General features: G+C 34.9%; 2 protein-coding genes across 2 annotated transcripts; both read left to right on the forward strand.

Moving 5' to 3' along the window:
* Positions 1 to 2,609: 2,609 nt before the first annotated feature.
* Positions 2,610 to 4,791, forward strand: LOC148614152 (uncharacterized). The gene is made up of 2 exons (XM_088590434.1): positions 2,610 to 3,143; positions 3,358 to 4,791. The coding sequence occupies exons 1-2, from the start codon at positions 2,610 to 2,612 to the stop codon at positions 4,789 to 4,791; spliced, it is 1,968 nt and encodes a 655-aa protein (XP_088446560.1).
* Positions 4,792 to 4,895: 104 nt separating this feature from the next.
* On the forward strand, positions 4,896 to 6,077 carry LOC148614153 (uncharacterized). Its single transcript, XM_088590435.1, has one exon. It carries the CDS (start codon positions 4,896 to 4,898, stop codon positions 6,075 to 6,077), a length of 1,182 nt encoding a protein of 393 aa, XP_088446561.1.
* The last annotated feature ends 15,725 nt before the right edge of the window (positions 6,078 to 21,802 follow it).

Raw genomic sequence — 21,802 nt, forward strand, 5'->3', positions numbered from 1 at the left:
ATAGTCAAAACTCTTATATTTACTCATGTGTGGAGTCCTAATTGTAATATGTGTTGAATCTAAACTCTTGCGTTGAATGAACAGTATTGCGAATTGTCTTAAAAGTTATTCAGTGGAATTTCAATAAGAGTAATAAAGGTTTTGATGAACAAATGAGTGAATACAAATTGCGAAAGTGCATACGGAAGGGCACAACAGATGTGAAAGCTGACTTATCATTTACTCCAGTGTTTGTTACCGACAGTAAAGGTAAATACTTGAAATGTTGTGCGACTGACGATAGAACAAAGTTTTATTGTAAAAGTTCTGTAAATTCTGAAGATATCAAGAAGTGGTTTAAGAAGAACATTCCGAAACTAGTGTCGAAATATTCTAGAGTGAGAATATATTTATGAATTGGCACATGCGACTTGACAGTTAAATCTGGAAGATACATTGTTTTGAACAAGGATTCATCTGTAAAAACATTCAAGGATAATTTAATATTTTTGAAGGACACATATGCATCAGAAAGTGTAAAAATTACATTTATTCATGTACCATATTATTCAATAAGGATCTGGAATAAGACGAAAGGATATAAATCACCAGAACAGTACACGAGTGATGATGAGACTTTAAATTCACGAATAGATAATATAAATAACTACATAGACGATTTGAATTCAGTTAAGTTCATATAGTCCGAAGATAAACGGAGACCTTCTGCGAAGTCGAAAACGTGCGAATTCCCTCCAAAGATACTCACAGAACTTTAAACTGTTGCCTGATAATATACACCCTGGTACAATTCTTGCAAAAGCCTGGTTTGTTACTCTAGTGAAAATTATAAACAGAGACTGTGTGTAGAGTATAGGCAGGGGAAGCTCAGTCACACTCAGGTTTGTTTACATTATTATAATATTTCACTGTAGTTTCATGTTAAGACATATGCTGTTTATAATATAAGGGTAACACATGGAATTAATTTAGGTCAAGGTCAGGTTACATTTTACATGCATATACATGTTGGACATGATAGGTTAAGTGTATATTATTAGTATTTAATACATATATGTTATTAGTACATATATGACTCTGGTTTATTTTATGATATAGGCTAAAAATTGAGTGAACACTGTGTGTAGGCTGGGATTGCTCAGTCACACACAAGATAAAGGTACATATTTAGCCATGTCACATGCTAATGAGACTGCTCAGGGTGCACAAGGTGTAGATAATAAGGTTAAAGATGAAAAACCCTCAGGAGACATTAAGTATACAGAAAAGGGTCTAGACTATCAGATTGCTCAGAAATGTAAAACTGTCAGACAATTTATTTCTCAGTGGCATACTGAAGCAGAAAAGCTAAATGTTGTTCTATCAGACTCTTCTGAAAGTAGTGTAATAACGAATGCACGAGAACATCTATTGAAAGTCATGAATGATCTACGAATAGAATGTAGCGTATTGAAATCATTGTTAGGAGAGAGCACAGAAGATGTCCCTATTCTTGCGAAGTATGATGACATTGAGAATGAACACCATAGACTCATATCTAGCGTTGCGGATGTATTATTAGATCTGAAGAGTGACGTTGAAGTATTCTCAAAGGCACGTTCTAAAGTAAGCGTAAGATCTCGTTACTCATCTAAAAGGTCAGTAGGGTCACATCATTCTGAGAAACAACAATTAACAGCAAAGAAGGAAGCACTGAAAATTGAGCTGAAATATATGGACAGGGAGTCTAAGGCGAAATTGGAATATGATCGAATTAAGGCTATGAAAAAGTTGGACATCACTGAAGCCACATTGGAAGTTCACGACAGAGATGAAGATGACGAGTTAAATAGTAGGCTGGATTTACCTGTAGCATCAAAGGACGAGTTAGTAAGCAAATATGTAAACTCATACGATCACAAAAAAACAACTAGAAACGACATTGATGATCAAGAACATGACATGACTCATCTTAAAAGTACTCCCTCTACTGGTATGCAAAATTTAATGGAGGCTGATGTCACAATGCCACAAACTTCTAAGGTCAGAATCGCGTCTCAAGAAAGTAATGGTGTGTCTAAGTCGAAGCCAACATATACTAGTCAGTTTTAGACCTCTACCAAATACACCGAACACGCTTAACCCAGATGCGAATGCGTTCACACCAGTCTAACATAATGATATATCAGGGTCGGCTACCCGTGGAACAATGGCACTTACATTGGGTATGAATCAGACCACAGTAGATAATGGACTATCTGCGATTATGAAAACTTTGATGGACCATGTAAGTCTTGGCAGACTACCACCTCCGGAACCTCCTGTCTTCAGTGGCGATCCTCTGTTATATCCTGGATGGAAGGCAGCATTTAGTACGCTAATAGAACAACGACACATACCGAAAGCCGAGCAAATTCATTATTTGAAGAAATATCTCGCTGGACCAGCGAAGGAAGCTGTAGAGAACTACTTTCTACTTTACCAAAATTCTATTAGACGAGCGGTTTGGGGATCCATTTGTGATCGGTAATGCATTTAGAGACAAGTTGAAAAAATGGCCCAAGATTGCATCTCGAGACAGTAAAGCGCTCCAGAAGTTTGCAGATTTCTTAAAACAGTGTCACGCAGCTATGCTCTCCTTAGGAACTCTCGGGATTCTGGATGACGATCGGGAAAACCGTAAGCTGATGGCAAAATTACCAGATTGGCTAGCCACTAAATGGAGTAGAATGGTTTTTCAGTGGAAGGAAGATGAACAACGATTTCCACCATTCAAGTACTTTATGGACTTCATCAATAAAGAAGCGAAGATTGCCTCAGACCCTGTAACAACTATAAAATCTTCTGACAACAGAGCCGGTAGTACCAAATCTAAGTATACAAATCAGAGAATCGATGGTCGCTCATTTGCTATTGAGACGAAGGAACAGAAGAAACCCGAAATAAAGTGTCCATTATGTGGAAAGGACCATTATCTTGATAACTGCAGAACCTTCCTGAGTAAAGAAATCGGTGACAGAAAGGAATTAGCTAGAAGCAAGAAACTATGCTTTGGGTGTCTCAAAGGAGGACACATATCCAAAAACTGTAAACGTAAGAAAAAATGTGAGAAATGTTCAAAGCTGCACCCAACTGCATTCCATGTTGATGTAGATAATTCAAAGGTACAATCAAAGGACTCAAATAATCCCTTTACTTGTGAAACAAAGTCAATAGTTCAGGCGTCACATACGAGCATATCATTTCTTAGTAGTAGCAAAGCTCTTAGCAAGAACAGTATGGTACTACCAGTGTACTTGTCACATTGCGATAATCCAGACAATGAAAGGTTGGTGTATGCTATGTTAGACACACAATCTGATACTTGTTTCATCCTAGAGGAAACCTGCAGATCTCTCGGTTTGGCTGGAACAGGTGTCACACTTAAGCTTGCTAGCAGAGAATAAAACCGTTAGAAGTGCTCGTTTTAAGGGACTACTGGTGCGAGGACACGACAGTACAGATAGAATAGCTCTACCAGATACCTTTTCTAGAAGTATTATTCCGGCTAACAAAAGCCACATACCCACTCCGGAAATTGCGAGATCATGGTCTCATCTTAGCCCCATAGCTGATAAATTAATGCCTATGGCAAACTGTGAAATAGGCCTGCTTATAGGTTACAACTGTTCAATGGCGTTGATGCCTCGTGAAGTTATACCACCAGACAGCGATGGACCCTATGGACAGAGAACAGATCTTGGATGTGGCATAGTAGGTATCGTGGACCCAAAGGGCTCTAATGTATTGGATGAGCAAGACACAATCGGATTGAGTCATCGTACTATGGTTTGTGAAGTTCCACCGGAACTGGTAACTCCTTGGCAATCTTACGATCAGCATAATGTTGATAAGGTTTCGTTTGCGTTAAGAACAAAGGTCAAGGTACTACAACCGGTCGAAGTTTCTAGTATGTTCGAGTTGGACTTTAGTGAGAATACGGCATGCAATGATTCAAATAGTATGTCACAGGAAGACAAGAGATTCATTCAGGTTGTAAGTGACGGAATTGAGTTCGACGATAGTAGTGGACACTACAGTTTACCACTACCGTTTAAAGGAGAACCTCCTCATCTTCCTAATAATAGATTTGTGGCGATGCGGAGACTTACAAATCTCACCAAGCGATTCAAGGCGGATAAACGATATTATGAGCTCTATAAGGAATTCATGGAAAATCTTATTAAGAGAGGTCATGCCGAGATTGTTTCTCAGTCAGAAATGTCCCAAGATGAAGGCTTTGAATGGTATATTCCGCATCATGGAGTGTTTCATCCACGGAAACCGGATAAGTTGAGAGTTGTATTCGACTGCAGTTCTAAGTTTAAAGACAAAAGTTTAAATGACCACCTACTGCAAGGTCCCGATCTAACACCCTCATTGGAGTCTTATGTCGTTTTCGACAAGGAAAGATCGCATTTACATGTGACATTGAAAGAAGTTTTGAGCTCTATACCAGTCGAAGATCGAGCTGTCGGATTGAAAGGCATAGATATTTTCAATGATCAACTACCGATTGAAACAACACTTGGTGTTCAGTGGAACATTGAATCTGACGCATTTCAATTCAGAATTACATTGAGTGACAAGCCACTGACCCGTAGAGGAATCTTGTCGACAGTAAGCTCTGTATATGATCCTTTGGGTTTCATATCACCAGTGGTATTGGTAGGAAAACAAATCTTACAACAAACATGCGGAGATGATGTTGATTGGGACGACCCGATTCCCAAAATTTGCATATGCGATGGGAACGGTGGAGAAGTGATTTGAATGAGTTAGCGAACCTACAAATCAAGCGATGTGTAATCCCAGATGATTTCACTGATGTCAAAATTATGGAATTTCATCATTTTTCAGATGCAAATTCGGTTATTATGAATGACGCTAAACGCTTTCATGTTTTCGTAGGAAATAGAGTTCAGCTTATCAGAGATCAAACCAATCCTTGTCAGTGGAAATATGTACAATCTAAGGAAAATCCTGCTGATATAGCATCCAGAGGAGCAACAGCTTCAGAATTGATCAGCTCGAATTGGATAACAGACCCAACTTTCTTGTGGAATAAGGAATTACCGACATCTCATGCAGTCACTGACTTGGAAGACATGAAAGACGATCCCGAGGTGAAGAAAGTTCAGTCATTTACGACTTGTACGGAAAATACGACTTCTTCGATGTTAGATAGACTAGCTTATTTTTCTAGATGGGACAAAGCCAAACGTGCCATTGCTAATTGTATTCGTTTGAAGCGTCTGTTAAGGAAACGTCTGGACAAAGAAAACGAAACGACAAAGGAATGTGTTGAGCATAACTCTCAGACTGTTGAAGATCTACAGAGAGCTCAGGTTGAAATTTTGCGAATAGGTCAAGCTGTTCATTTTGAAAAGGACATTGATAAACTTAAACGGAATGTTGAAATCAGTAAAGATTCGAATCTTCATCGGTTGGATCCTATATTGGATGAAAATGGACTCATCCGAGTAGGAGGTCGAACACGTCAATCGCTCGATGCATATGAAGTAAAACATCCGATCATTCTACCAAGGAAGGATCATGTTACTGACTTGCTGGTCAAACACTACCATGAAAGAGTACAGCACCAAGGTCGAGGAATAACGACGAATGAATTGCGAAGTAATGGCTTCTGGATTTTAGGGTGTAGTTCAGCAGTAACAAACGTTATTTACCATTGTTACACATGCAGGAAGCTTCGTGGAAGGTCACAAGGTCAGAAAATGGCGGATCTTCCAAGTGATAGAGTTGAACCCGCACCACCCTTTTCATACTGTGGCGTTGACTGCTTTGGACCGTTTCTAGTAAAAGAAGGGAGAAAGGAACTAAAAAGATATGCAGTGATTTTCACTTGCTTTACCAGTAGAGCCATTCATTTGGAAATTGCCAACTCCTTGGATACGGACTCATTCATAAACGCTCTTCGTCGATTCTTATGTATCGAGGACCCATTCGTCATCTTAGGTCGGATAGAGGGACTAATTTTATCGGCGCTAAGAATAAGTTGGATCGCGCAGTGTCAGAAATGGACGACGAACGAGTAGCGGAATTTCTCAAAAATGAAGGATGCGACTATTTCAATTTGAGAACTAATGTACCCTATGCAAGTCATATGGGAGGTGTCTGGGAGAGGCAAATTAGGACTGTTAGAAGTGTATTGGCAACGTTGCTGTCAAAATTAAGTCAACAACTTGATGATGAATCATTACGGACTTTCATTTGCGAAGTTACTGCAATCGTTAATTCACGTCCTCTCTCCACAGAAAATGTGAACGATCCTCATTCACCTGTACTTACTCCCAATCACCTGCTGACAATGAAATCCAAGATCATTTTGCCACCTCCAGGAAAATTCATAAGACTTTTCAATATTTTAAATGTTTTATCGAATTTATGTTTCTATATGTATTTTATGTCTTAGGTTCACCTTTTATGTACCTTTTTATATGTAAATAGCTGCTTCTTTTTAATTTCATTATTTTATGAAGAGACTTTGATCTTAATTTTAATATTTTCCTTGCATTAAATGTTCTTGCCGTGATATGGCCCTGGTCGCCGAAACGGCAATAAACAGCAATAATCAATCAATCAATCAATCATAAGACCAGACTTATATGTAAGGCGGAGATGGAGACGTATTCAGTATCTAGCGAATGAGTTTTGGTTAAGGTGGCGCAGAGAATATCTAAGTAACCTTCAAGCTAGAGACAAGTGGACCAAAACCCGTAGGAATTTCAAAGTTGATGACGTCGTCATGGTTATAGATGATAACCTGCCAAGAAATGTTTGGAAAATTGGCCGAGTGTTGGAGGCTAATATTGACAATGATGGTTTAGTTAGGAAAGTTAGACTTTCGATTGGATCTTCTGATTTGGATTCTAAAGGTGTTAGAAGAACAAGCTTGATGGAATCAGATAGACCTATTCATAAACTGGTTCTGTTACATGAGACCGAGGAAATCCCCGCCGATGAGCCTCAGTAATATATGTAAGTGTGTGCATTGACGCTTGTTTATTGATAAACTGTATTTTATCTGAACATGTAGTAAATATTTTGAAAATACTATTTGACATGATGATGGTATTGGTCGCAATATTTTTATACTAGTGCATTATTGTGTTAATACTTTTTCGATATTTTAAAATTTTGAAAATTGAAGAATTTCAATTTTGGGGAGCCATGTAAATGTTAACTGTTTTCCGGAATTTTAATCCGGTACGATTCCGTATTTAGAATAGACACGTTGAAATATCTTACGCCATTTGAAATTTTGACGAAACTAATTTACGTTTTAGAGTTTATAAGCCCAAAAAGGTATGTAATCGTAATATTATTAGTGTAAATAATGTTTTCATATCATTGTTTCAATCTTGAGTACATTTTTATTTGAATGTTATTGATTTTGAACATTGACGATTGTTTACACATACATTTTCTTTTAAATTGGCTTATTTTGATCGTATGCATCCATATCTCATTATTTTGCGTAGATTTATAATTAATCAGCTTAATTCTATGATATTTCAAGTTAAAAAGTTCTTTGTCAAGTTTGATTTTTACGATTTTGTTGATAGGTAAATAAACGTGAGGCTCCAAGTAATTATTTTATTGATTTTTAGAAATACTTTATAACCGAATTTATCGTAATTTTTCATGGTAAATTGTGTGTTATTTCATATTGTTTTGATGCTTCATGAACATGGTTTTGTACTCACACAATTTTATTGTATTTTTTACAGTTTTGACGTAGATGTTTATAAGCAGTATCAAAGAGATTTCATTCATGGATTATTGTTGAAGTGTTGCGTAATATTGCGTTTCTGATTGCGAATAGATAAATGTTATATATTGCGAAATCCATATATAATATTATTGAAATCACATCACGTCTGACAATAAACATTTTCAGTACAAACTTTTGGGTTTCAATTAACAACTCCTCGCGGTGGTTCGATCACTGCCGTGATAATATGTGTACCACACCATGTCAAAGTCACATGACCAATATGTATACTTCTCATCAATGTCACATGACAAATGTGTATACCAATTCTTATCAAAGTCACATGACTAATATGTATAACACTCATTATCGAAGTCAAAGTCACATGATTAATTTGTACATTGTTTTGCAGGGTCTCAGCAATAAGGAGAAGAAAGAAATTAAAAAGCTAGAGAAAATAAAAAAGAAAGATGAGAAGAAGCTGCAAAAAGTATTGGAAAAGAAAGCGAAACTTTACCATCAGATGGAAGAGGACAAACAAAAAGCTGAAGAAAAGAAAATGTGGAAAAGTTGGCACAACGATGTAATGAAAGAAATAAAGGATGCTAAAAACGAAAAAAGAAAGATTGAGAAATAAATTTAAGAAGGAAAGAAAAAGTCTGAAAAGCAGGAGAAAAGTATGCATAATACCTCCCCTTGAATATAATTATAGTATAATATAAACATAAATTATAAGTTAAAAAGAAATTTACCACATGATATTTCAAATTTTATGTAATAGTGTAAAACCTAACATCAACAAAGAAAGCTACACCTCAAGTCTTTTAAAGGTAAATGGAATGAGCACAGAGGCTTTACAAATAGCTTGATGATTTATTTTCAATTTCAATTTCCAGAAAATAAAAAGAACCAAATCAATGGCAAAGATGTTACAGAAAATGAACCATCAAAAGATCATACAGAAAACGAGCAATCAAAAGATGCAACAGGAACAGAGCCAACAAAAACTGTTATTGAAAATGAGGCAACAGAAGATATAACAGAAACTGAGCCAACAAAAACTGTTATTGAACATGAGGTAACAAAAGATGAAATGGGCAGAAAGAAAGTTGAAGCTTTGTTTAATGTGGGAGGATCCAATACTGTTGCTGTAGAATGTATGACAAGCAACAGAAGAAGACACTTGTCGACAGGATTAGGGGACTTTTCTCATGCTTCCAATACGCGAGAAAAGTCATGCTGAAGAAAAACATTAATGCGGAACTATGAACTAATGTTAAGAACAGTTGAAAATATCAGAAAAAGTCATTTAAAAAAAGAAATAAAACAATAAAAAAAAATACTAAAACCGACCAGAAAATAAAAAAAAAAAAACACAAATCATAGTTATAATAAATATATTGATAAAATAATTATTTAGATTTTTTAATGATTTTCACAAAAGTTACTAAATATTGTCGTCGATTGCTTGTTTTAATTTTTAATGCATACTAGTTATCATTCATTTTATATTTATTTAATTTACCTGAAGATAACATGTAACTGTTACCCATCAAATAACATTTTATTTCCATACATTTTGTCCTGTGTACATACCGGAAGTAGATCTTTACTTTAATACAACATTGTTCCATATTTGTTCTATATTATTTTTGTTTAGTTACTAAATATAATGATTGGTAAAATGTTTTTTGTATTATTGAAAATAATAAATCATACGAGTTATGAATTGTATTTTTGTTTTTATTTTAGACGTTTCCATGCACCATTTCAATTGCTCAAAGCAGAGTATACAACTGTTAAGATACAAATTTTTTATATGGTATTTCCATTCAAGAATCAGTAAAACACCCATAAGAGATCTTTTACCCAAACATTATTATTATTAACTAAACTAGTTTTGTTTTAAGTACTTCTCTGTCTAAGAATTAGGCAAAATGTGTGTAAGGTGTTCAAAGTGTTTTCTCAGGCGCGTAGCTGCCGTTAGGCAAAAAAGCTTTTGCCTGCACTTAATTTTGTCATTTTTTTTTTAGATAAAATACATCCAGGAGAGGCATAAATGATGCTCTAAAACGCTATCTCCGCGGAGCTTTCGGGGGGGGGGGCTTCGTCCTATGGACCCCCTACCTGGGCTCCGCCGTAATTTTGCCTACACTTCAATTTGACCTCAGATACGCGCCTCTTTTTTTTTAAAGTTTGCCTCAAATTTAGTTGAATTTTCGAGCACTTTTTCCCTTTTTAAACAGTAAAAAATATCATAGATTTCATAGATGCTTCAGGATAAATTTAAATAGCTTTTCCGTGGTTTTCTATATGTATTGAATGTATTTGAGTCATAAAAGACCAAAGGGAGAAAAATGATGTGCCGCCCATTGCCTGATTCTTACACAGAATGGTACTTAATAGAGCAATATATATGTTGCATTGCCGAGCAAAATGGCAAAATGAAGTTGCACACATTGTCATGCCAGGTATACATTACTGTCCATAAAAAAATTAGCACATTCCCACAAAACAGGAAGTTGACATTAGACAGAAAACAAAATCGCTTACAATTTTTAAGCCCATTCTATATAAAGTTTGAAATCAATCCATCCATTGGGAGTCAAGATGGTTGCCACAAAATTCGGACAGACAGAATGATGAATGGAATCATAATATAGTGCCTAAGTATATCTATATACCCTTAAAATAATGAACAAATTTCTTGTTAAATTTCAAAAGCATACATACTTATTCAAGAATACGAGCAAGGTTATTGAAAACAATAGGAATTGACATAAAGGGTTTAAAAAAACGACAAAAAAGCGTAATACTAAGGCTATGGATTGAACAAGGTTACAGTTGTATGTAAACCTACATTGTAATAAGTATGCCCAGAATAAACACGTTAGCTTTTTAGAATACAATCTAACATACACTTTTGTACACTCTTTCGGGGCTCTGGACACACCCAACTGATTAATCGCATGGTCCATTATTTAATAATGACGAGTCTAAAATGGAAGTAGAAGACACAGGTTTGTCATATGCTCTCTGTACCGACCGGTCTTTGACATCACCATATATTTTTTCAAGTTCAGACAGTGTAAGTGTTGCAGTCAAAGGATGAAGACAAACACATTCAATTGTTTAAGTTCATTTCTTGTACGAAGTAAATCCTCTCCTAATGTCTGCATCCAAACCTTTGCAAAGGTACTTTTCATATTTGATATGCTGCTCAAAATAAAGAATGGTAGGTCCTTTGTTAAAAAAAGATTAATTTTAATGAGGTTAAAAAAGAAAAAAAGTACTATCTTTCAAAAAAGATAGCCGACGCGGTAAAATTTAATAATTTTCTATATTTCATTCAGGAAATAACACATGGCACGCAATTTCGTTTTTTCAGTTTTTGGCCAATTGGGAAACAGCATTGCAATCAGGAAACTTGCGTTTCCATGGAAGAACTTCTTTAAGGTCAAAGAGTAAAAACCGAAAATATACCGACTGTGCTGGAAAAAAAATAAGAAACTTACACAGCCCACACGCCCACATTTTGAAGCCTCAAATTAATAGTATTTGAAAAAAAAATGTGTAAGCTAGGTCAAAAAGCTCTCACTCCTACACACATTTGATAAATACATATTTAATACGTAAGGTCTTATGGATACAAGCAAAACAGACGATACTCAAGTTCGGAATGGAAGATCAAATAAAAACAAAGAAAGTACACCCCGAAATGTGTAACCCGTACCCGTACCAAATACGCCGTACCCAGATCACTATATCGCCGTTTTTTTCTATTATTATGAGGAATTTCATACTGAAACTGGGTCCACCAGTTCTGAATGATATTTTAGATCAATAGAAGTTAAAACGAGTTGAAAACATTTATGATATTCTAAATTCAGTCGATTTTATGTTCCCAAAAATCCCGAAATATGCAACCGGAAATTAGTGTAGCAAACTAACAATTTACTATTTCTCACTTTAAAGTCTGAATTTTACGTTTGTCTGAAAACATTCACTTTAAGACTTTACATAAAGTTATGAAAGATTTGATATTGTTTGAAAAGAAGCAATGTCGGAGTTTGAATTCCATACTGTACTGTAGCACGAATCCCCGTACTAACAAGTAATTGATACGATCTTATCAATAATGAAAAAGAATGTCTCATAAATAGAATCTTATGCGATTTTAGTTCATATTCTATAAAGTTCATCCCAAGTGCGGGAGAGATTTACATCCGGCTAATTATATTATAGTTCCCTTTATGAGGAATATTCCTTAGCAATAAAAATCAATTAACACGTTGATTTTTGCAGTTTCAAATTGCTCTCCGGATTAACTGGACAATTATTATACACCATCCTAACATGCAATGCCCTTTGCAAGGTTGTATAAAACAATCTTTCCTGTATATAAAACTTGTTATTCCAGGCTTTGTAAAAATCTCGGATTTCAATTGGTTGATGGAACGTGTTAAAATCAAAGTACTCATGTACTGAATCAATTTATATCGATCGTTTGAATTGTTACGCCTCAAATGATCGTCAAATTACAAAAAAATATGGAATAAAAGGAAAGTAGCGGGATCGAATTCAAACGTTTCTCAGCTTCTCAACAAAGCTTATTGTTATGAATAGTTAATACTGAACTTTCTGTTTTTTTTTAATTCACCATTCTGATTACGAGGGTCATTAAAACAAAAAAAAAAAAAAAAAAAAAAAAAACACACACACACACACATACACCAAAATGTATGATGCATCATAACAGTGCACCAGTTTGCGTATTATTCAGGCTTGATATCAGTTGACATGTGCAGGGTAGTTAAGGTACTTTCGTTGAGGTTTCTACAAGGGGAGATAACTTTGTCGTGACGTCATTTCGTAGCTATAGAAACGTCGACAACATTGCCTTCGCTTCGATCATAGCGAGGTGTTTTTTTTTCAATATTTCCCGGTCTTTGTTACTCAGTTTATACTTGTATAAGGAAGAAATAGGCGTTTTCTCTCAAAATTTTATTGCAAGACGATAGAACACAATATTTAAAAGAGGAAATATGCCATTTTGTGAATGTGCATATCATTAGTCGTGGGCGGAGCTTTTTTACCTTATAAGGAAAACGACGTTACTGAGAAGCTTGATATATTCATTTCGGTCAGCTGATCGCACATTCTTTCGACTAACGAGAAGAAAATTACGTTACAGAACGTAATGTTACGGCTTTTTCAATATACCAACGTATGAAGTGATAGCAACAGGTAATGTTTATTAACAATAAATTGTTAATCGATATTCTATAATTTTTGATCATACACATAAAATTTTGCCTTTCCTTGGTCCAAAAACGATGACCCGACTTTGTACACAATCTTGACATGTTTTTAATTTTCAATATCAAGGTTTGCCACTAGAGTCGAGATTGATTATAACTGTGCATATCTTTGTAGTGTATAACACAAGTTATTTCCATCTTCGAAGTTATCACAGAAATATGGTATCAAGGATAACTTGTATGACAAACATACATGTATATTCATGTGTCATGCTACATTCTGATCTGTTCTCTGTGACCATTTCTTGTGTACAATTCAGCACTAGTCTATAATAGTAATCTTTGACTTTGGTGTTTGATCTGCTACTGATTTGATACATACATAGAAACATGCAGACTAAAAACTCTTTAGTATGAAAACCCTTACTCATGATTACAGGATATTGCCTGTGAAATTGAAATTTCTGTACCAATGGTTTTGAAACTTTGGGAAAATTTTACAATATCTTGCATCTAAAATGAATATAATTTCATTCTGCACTGAACAGAAGTTAGATTAAATGGGGAATTTAGCAGTACATGTATGTGTGTGAATTCAGGAATAAATCACAATGAGATTTCATAACAATTTTTCAGCATCAGGAGTGTATTTTCTTTTTGACTGATTTCTTATAATTACAAAGGCATTAAAAATTTTGAAAGAGCAATATGTTTGCATGATTTTCACCAAAATATAACTGTTGTGAACACAAGATAATACTATGACAACCCATTTCATACATGTTTGTTATTCATCAGCAAATTGTATAATCAGTTCACAAATATAAATTTTAAAGAAACACATGGGACTCAATTTGCATTTATAGTTTTACGACCCTCTCTTCTTACTACCTGAACAGTTTGAACAAGGATTATATACATACACATAAATGTATGTATGTATGTATGTATTATCCAAGTGATGTAGAAGATGACCAAATATGAAAGACATTTGCCAGTACAACCAGGTGATTTAATATATTTCATACTTCAAAGTGCAGTTAAATGTACACTGACACACACAAGTGCATATAGGTGATGATGAATTGTAGCACTGTCTATTAATATTTCAATGATAACATCTTGCTAATACATGTATCTAAGTACCAGTAGTAAATGAGACTACAAATAACATGTACAATGTACATATTAATACCTGATGAAAAAATATACAATGGAATTTTTTTTTAAATTGTTAGCTGTGCCTTCAATTGTTTCATTTTTAATTTTAGCAAATCTGTAAATAGTGTGATGCACTGGCTACCACATTTTCTTACAAATATACAAACACAATCACAATCATCTTGTCTGTCTAGTAATGGTGCTCCTTGCAATTTTCTTAGCTTGACTTATTGTTGCATATTTGTTCCATAGTTATAACATGATGTGTTTAATATTTTTTTCCATTTTCTTATCATGGTGGACATGGTTTTATGAAGTGAAAATAGTTAATATCTTTACATAAAGATTGCAATGACCTATTGAGAACCCAGATATTAGATGTCTAGTAATAAGCTGTATATTAGATGACATGCCAATCATAACAAGTAATCCAGTACAGTAAATGTATGGTACAGATGTATAACTATATTGTGTATATTTATATATTTTCAGGATGCACCAAAGTAAATTGTTGAGTTGAAGCTGATACCTCCAACCATTTATTATGTCATGCCATGATGTTGGATAGATCAATAAAATAATAACTTGCTTACATTGACTCTGGAGAGGTGTCCTGGCCACATTGAATAACATGGTATTAGGAATATATATGCAAATAGGTATATATATAAAAATTAATGTAACAAAAGATGTTAGATACTTTTCAGAGTGTTGTTTGTTGGTGAACAGGAAGTGAAAATGTCATGTTTTGATAATAGAACAAAGTATGAGGAGGAATGAAGCTTAAAGAGGCAATTTTAAAGAAGACACTTGCACTTGTTTATAGACAACAAAACATTTATGTCTAATTCACTGCATGTACTTACAAAAAAAAAGAATGTGTGTCTTACAATATGGCAAAAGAAAGATTAACTAGAGGTCAAACAAGTACAGGAAAGATTTTCAGAAGTAATATCGTTATTGCATACTTATTTATCATAAACATATTCATACATTTTAGTGCTAGTTTTAAAAATCAAGTATTTTTGCAAAAAACAGAAGTTATTATAGTACTTTGTACTTCTTAAGTAAGTACAGATGTTAAGTATGATTCCTTTATATACATGTATAATTAAGCTATAATGATGAATATAATGATGATAATTTATTTTAATTCTTTATGTATGACCTTTTGTTATTTGTATACTTGTTCAATCACTATTACCACTACAAATTAATAAATCAGTTTTCTTCAAAAGTTGCATAGTTTTCTCTCCATATAATTGTCAATTGCTCAATGAAGGCATGTAATGGTGACTGGTTGGTTTGATAATTATATACATGTATGTAAATGTAAAAATGAAAAGTAGTTACAGTAACTGTACACACTATACTAGTTAAGCATGCTATCAGTGCCCTGCAAAAATGGAATATACAAGTCAAAAATACTACATGAATGTTTCTAATTAAGTAAAGATATGTTTCATACAGACTCTGAGAAAATCAAACTTAGTCTTGTTCTTCTTTGTGTTTTCATGTTCCCGTGTTTTCTGTTGACTTTTTCGACCTGCCTTTAAAACCCTTTTCATTGGGACTTTAGTGTGAGTCATGTTCTATGTTGATGACTATATATTGTTCCATAGCAACTCTCTGTTTTGTTGTTTCAATGAAATTTCATGTCTTAGATTAAATAACAAGTTTGTTCTAGATGTATATGTTGCATGAGCATGTACTAGCAAATTAGTTTGCTGCTTGCAGTTTATGATCATGTACAGTATACATGTAACTCTTAATAGAAATATTTTAACAAATATGTACATATAAATGTGAATACATTTGTAATTTTCGTAGATTAAAATTCAACTATTTAGAAAAACATCCAACCCATGAAACATATCTCTTTGAGTTACTTTTTTTCATGATTTCATATAGTGGTGAGTAGCTGTCAGATCTAGTACCCAACCCTTATCATTATGTTGGATTATAAAAATAAATACATCGTTTTACGACAAAGCTCATCTAGAACCATACAGACTTTTTAGAGGGAAAAATTTCATCAATACACCAGCTTACTGATAATCATTTATTCACAGTTAGATTTTCCTACATGTGTCATATAATTCGAGGCATGCTTAGGTGACACAACCCTATCATTTTATCAATTTAGAATTGATAAAGCAGTCGCCAGAACCTAAGATATGTAAAGCATGTTAGCACATGAAATTATCTATTACACCGGTACAAGAAAATAGATCCATATATTTAAAAAATATCAAATTAGTTTCCGCATTTTTCCCCAAATAAAAAAAAACCCAAAAAAACAAAAAACCTGTTAATCTGAATAGCACTGGGGCGGATTGTGGCGGGCGTGCCCCCCCCCCTAAAATTTCCAAAGCATGGATTGTCAAGGGTAGATTTAGACAGTTTTAGATTGAAACTTTAATTTCGGGCTAATTTTACCATAAAAGATATCTATATTGGACCCACTCTAAAAGAATATTTCAGAAATTTTAACTGTGCGCCCCCACCCCTAATATAAAAACCTGCGTCCAACCCTGGAATAATATATTATTTGGTTTAAATTAATAAGATTTCAATTAAAAGCTCTTGATGTCTTCCCTCTTATCAGTACCAGTTGTTCATTTCTATCCACATGTATTTACATGACTACACCAGTCGTTTACTTTCGATACTCAAGTTGTCTACAAATGTTGGACGCATAAAAAGCCATTTGATGTTTGGCTAGGCAAAGAATCCATATTAGATTGCACAATTTCACTAGTCCTAAAGGGGGAAGTGGTGACTGAAGAGTGATACTGTACAACAATCGAATGAGCTTTCTTCACATTTCATGCGGAAGTTTATCCAAATGTTGACAAAAAGAAGGCTGTGATCCGACAAAGAAAGGGGTTTCATTTGCTCTTTTTGACAAAATTCTACACAAGCGTATAAATAGTAAAAGGGTGACCCAAACCCGAAGCCATCACAGTTTCTTAAATTTTAGAGCAGTGCTCAGCATTGATAAAAATTCGGAGAATTTCTTTGTGTTGAACCGTTATGATGAATTGGTTTATTCCCTATTATTTACTCACATAAGCCACAGAACACATTCTTATATCAGACAGGGTCGGGTCCTGACACTTTGAAAAGGAGGGGAGCCAGCCGGGGTTCCTCAGAAAAAGGGGGTGTTAAGACAGTACTTACCATTTTTTCTCAATTTTATACATTGAAATGACAAAAAAAAAAACAAACAAACAAAAACAAACAAAAACAAAAACAAAAAAAACAGGAATGGTCCGCACGCCCTTCCCCCGCCGATCTGCCACTGCCATATCCCTATATCCCTCAGAACGAAAAAAAAATAATAAACAAAAAAAACAAAAAAGCAACAACAAAAAACACGCCGGTTTAAACAAAACAACCTAAAAGCTGACAGTTAGGTTGAAACGGATCTCAATTTTAACCAATTTTGAGGGCAGTGATCGATCCATGATATCGGGAGCCGGGAGACAAATAACAATAAAACGAGTGGCTTTGTTATTTTAATAATGCATTTTTTCCACGAATTGTGTACGTCTGCGGTCTTGTGTTATTGTAATTTGTAACTATTATTCTATTTCGTTATTTGGCCACATTTTAAGAAATGTTATGTTATTTCAAAACTAGATGCAACTTGGATTATATGTGATAATAGAGCTGTACACGAGTGTAAAGGGACTTAAAATGCGTAACTTGTGTTTCCTTCATCTGACCTTGTTGTTGAAATCGCATTCTAAGACTTCGGGTATGTTGTGCCAATTTGTAGCATTTGAGCTATGTTAGTATCTATTATCAACTGAGAGATGACATGTAAATATTATGTGGTAAATGTATCTAAGACTAGGGTTGATTTCAAAAATTGTTGCTCAAGTTTGATTGCATTGACAGATAATTGCGACTAAAACACAGGATTTTTCTAAGGGAGGGGGGACAAACCTAATCCACCGAAGGTCTGGGGTACTTTGATAGTCACAATTAAATCAAAGTGACGAGTTATATAGTACTCGTGCTTATTTGTTTTACATAGGGGTGCGGCGCACACCTCTGTGTATGTACCTGCATTCTCGACTTGTTGTTTGCGACACTGAATTTCAAATTGAAAAAAAAAAGTGGAGAGTTTTCTGTTTATCGATTTTAAGTGTACCATGTAAACACTCTCGAAATTGAATAAAACACAAACATGTGCACTGTTTCGATGCCATGTGAACTTTTGCGTATATTTTAAAGACTAAATTAGTGTCATTTATGCTGAACATCATGGTGAAATTTAATTAGTGGGTTTAATGTTAATAAATTAATACAATTTTGATGCGTTGATCTCGGTTTCTTATGTATATCTTCTCCCCTTTTCATACTAAGTTAAATTGTCAAACAAGCGACATAAATTGATTCAGTACATGAGTATATGAGTACTTTGATTTCAGTAAGAACTTAATTATTACCCATTTCTGCCTTCGTGTTTTAATGAGTTTGTATTAAAAATTAGGTATTTAAAAAAGTGAACATTATTTCAACATATTGAAGAAATACGCCGGATATGCTGCTATATGATAAAGTTTGCAGAGGGAATTGAACAGCGGGAAATTCAAAATTTTCGATTTTTTCAGTGAATTTTATCAAAATAAAATATTAAAGCTTGTTAATAAATGTAGGCATAGCACTTTTCTAAAACTACGCCGCATTTTTAAGGTATTGGCTATATGGATCTGTTGGGATTATCATGCAGGACTTTTCGGTTTTACGTGAAGTTCGTCCATATATCTTTAATTGTCATTCTACATGCTTACTTTCGATTCTAAATATAGAAACGATAAATAAAGTACTTTTCATCGCTTGTTTTCTTATATCACAACTTTTACTGAAACATATTTATCCTGTGGAAGAAATAAGAGAGGTTTAAAGTGATCCGTATATTCCATCATATTTTTTCCGGATTTTTCCCGAAAGTACTTTAACTACCCTGCGTGGAACACCTAGATGAATGTATACTAAACTCTCCGACATAGTGCATAATTGAACTGCCATATTCTAGTTGGCCATTCTCAGTTTTGCGATTATTACGTCGAAATTCAATTAATCGACCCAGGTCGAAACTGTGTGTTAAATCATTCAAACTTAAGCCACAATCATTGAAATAAATCATATCCTTAGATACATAATCCTCTCAACTAGCTACATTTCTCAGTAAGTCATACAGCTCAAGGGCCACAAGTTATTCCTTAGACACGTGTCATTTACAAGCGCTTAGTTTCTGGACACATAGTTCCAAAGAAACGTACAGTATCATAACCGTAAACCATAAAGTCTAAGAATATAATTTCAACAATTGTGTCTAGTGCAGGAACATTGGCCATGCACCTGCAACTCTGTTATAATAAGATACACATGGCCAAAATAGTCAAAAAGATTAAGAATGATTAAAAAAAGCAATAACAGCAGACCAAAAATAACACAATTCCCGAGAAATGCAATATCGAAATTCCTATGGCATCGTCTATGCATACATGTAGTTTCAATTTTGTTTGTCATCTCCGGGCTCCCGGTGTCCCGAGGAGGTAACCGTAATAAAAATACACGATACAGTGGGAGATACGTCAGGATGGTTTTGTGGTTATGCCAACCCTTTGTAAAAAAATGACCATAATATGAGCGGCAAATAATACTGATTTTCTTTATGATGACTATTTACAATCTCACAGGGTTTCATTTCTAGCTAAGCATCAAATGGTTGGTTGTGCGTCTAAAAATAAATAGGCTACAGAAGTTTTATGGTCGTTATCACGAACTCGTGGATCGTTATGGTGTATCCATCAGCACCATGAGAACTGATTTATTCAACGGGTCATAGTTTTCCTTCCCTGGTTTGTCTACCCCGGACTTGACATTTTATGAGCAACTCGGCGGGTGTTTCTAGAAAAGCGGAGGACGCTTACCCTACCGGTGCACCTGGTCCATGCTCCCAGTTTTTAGTGGAGTTCGAGTTGCTCATTTACTTTTGTTACTTTGTATGTATGATTTTAGTTACTTTATGTTCTTTGTTGTGTACGTCTGTTTTCCATGTCTGGTCTTTGTCCCTGGATTACATTCTTTTGATAACCGCTATAACCTTGGTTCCCTTGATTACCCCTTAATACATCGACACTGAACGACTGCTTTATTCGGATAAATGCATTAAAAAAAAGGTAATGATAAGGTTAGATGTCAACTATTTTTAATTGGATCGTTGTTAATGCAAATCAAATAAGCATAGTTAGTTCGGAGTATAAGTTGTTCACTGGCATAAAAAAAATAAAGGATTAAATTTGATATATAATTAGTACCTATAAAGGTGACCTAAATTTCTGCATTTGAACCTTAATGGGGTATGCCAATATGGGACTACTTTCCTGTTGTAGTGTAAGATAATTGTAGATGCTATCAGGCTTTACAAATTTAAAGGCTCTGGCGACTGCTATATCAATTCTGATCTTCGATCTAAATTGATAAAAACTCATATATATACCCGAGTGTTGCTAACCCATATACCCGAACTTTGCTAGCTATTACCCTGGGAAAAATCACACGCGTACTTATTCTGTGATTTCTACTCCAGTCGTTTTTCATATTTACAAAATGCAAGCCATTTTAGCAAGTTCTTCAAAGGGATGTAACCCACCATCACCCGACAATCTGGTCGGCGGTCTCATGGGTGAAAGGATTTACAGTTCGGTAAGTAGCTAAATGTAACCAAATACTTACCACAGCTTACAATAAGTCACAGTCTACTGCTGCCCATTGCTCCAATCGGACAGTGAACTAGTTTGTGGGGTTGGACGGTTACTGCCCTTTGCTCAAAATTTAGAAAAAAAAAGTCGGGAATATGAAAAAGGTCTATTGCTGTTTGTTTTCAAGGAGAAATGAATTCTGCAGAAGCACTTATATGTCTGTCATTAAACTTCATCATTTATTCCAGATTTTATTCCATGAAACCCTGTAATATCCTAATCGCATGTGCTTTAATTAAAATGTCATGACGTCTTCTTGAAATAAATCCCTGACCTAATCAGGCGCGGATCCAAGGACGGGTGTACAGGGCTTTGCACGGCATTTAATTCAATTAACGCCCCCCCTTTTCCAACTCAAATCTTGGATCCGCCCCTGCTAGTTATGCAAATGACCCACGTCGACGTCACATACTTGTGACGTTGCAGCGCGCGACGTTCTCCGCGGGATTAAAATTTTCAATTTTTTCTATTTATTTTTACTAAGAATACGAAAAACCTCACTTTAACGTTTCATATCTTCCCAGTTGTCCATAAAACCTGCTATTTGGGCAGAGGCCGGGGGATAAAGTCCACGTTAATATCCGTAGACCGGGGCATAGCTAGGCTTAAATGATGTGTTTTCAAAACAAATCATCAGGGCTGCTGACCACATCGGAGAGTTGGCTTCACGGCAGGGGGTCTGAAAGCTAGTCCCCAGAAGCTCAGAAAAAAAACCGTAAAATCCCAGAGTCTTACCGCTTTCTGGCTCTTCAATTGCTGTTAGAAAAAACATTTTTCATGAGACTCATTTTGAATTTTGACTGATATATCAGTATACAAAGGCTATGACTGTACTAAATGTT

Source organism: Perna viridis, chromosome 6, assembly GCF_037379345.1.
Source record: "Perna viridis isolate PV_CMFRI_1.1 ecotype Kerala chromosome 6, ASM3737934v1, whole genome shotgun sequence".
NCBI classification, from domain to species: domain Eukaryota; kingdom Metazoa; phylum Mollusca; class Bivalvia; order Mytilida; family Mytilidae; genus Perna; species Perna viridis.

Excerpts from the sequence above, each read along its gene's own strand:
- LOC148614153 (XM_088590435.1), top strand. The coding sequence starts at position 4,896 with ATGAATGACGCTAAACGCTTTCATGTTTTCGTAGGAAATAGAGTTCAG.
- LOC148614152 (XM_088590434.1), top strand. The coding sequence starts at position 2,610 with ATGCTCTCCTTAGGAACTCTCGGGATTCTGGATGACGATCGGGAAAAC. Across the intron at positions 3,144-3,357 it reads TTGATGTAGATAATTCAAAG|AGGAAACCTGCAGATCTCTC; the intron begins GTACAATCAAAG and ends GTTTCATCCTAG.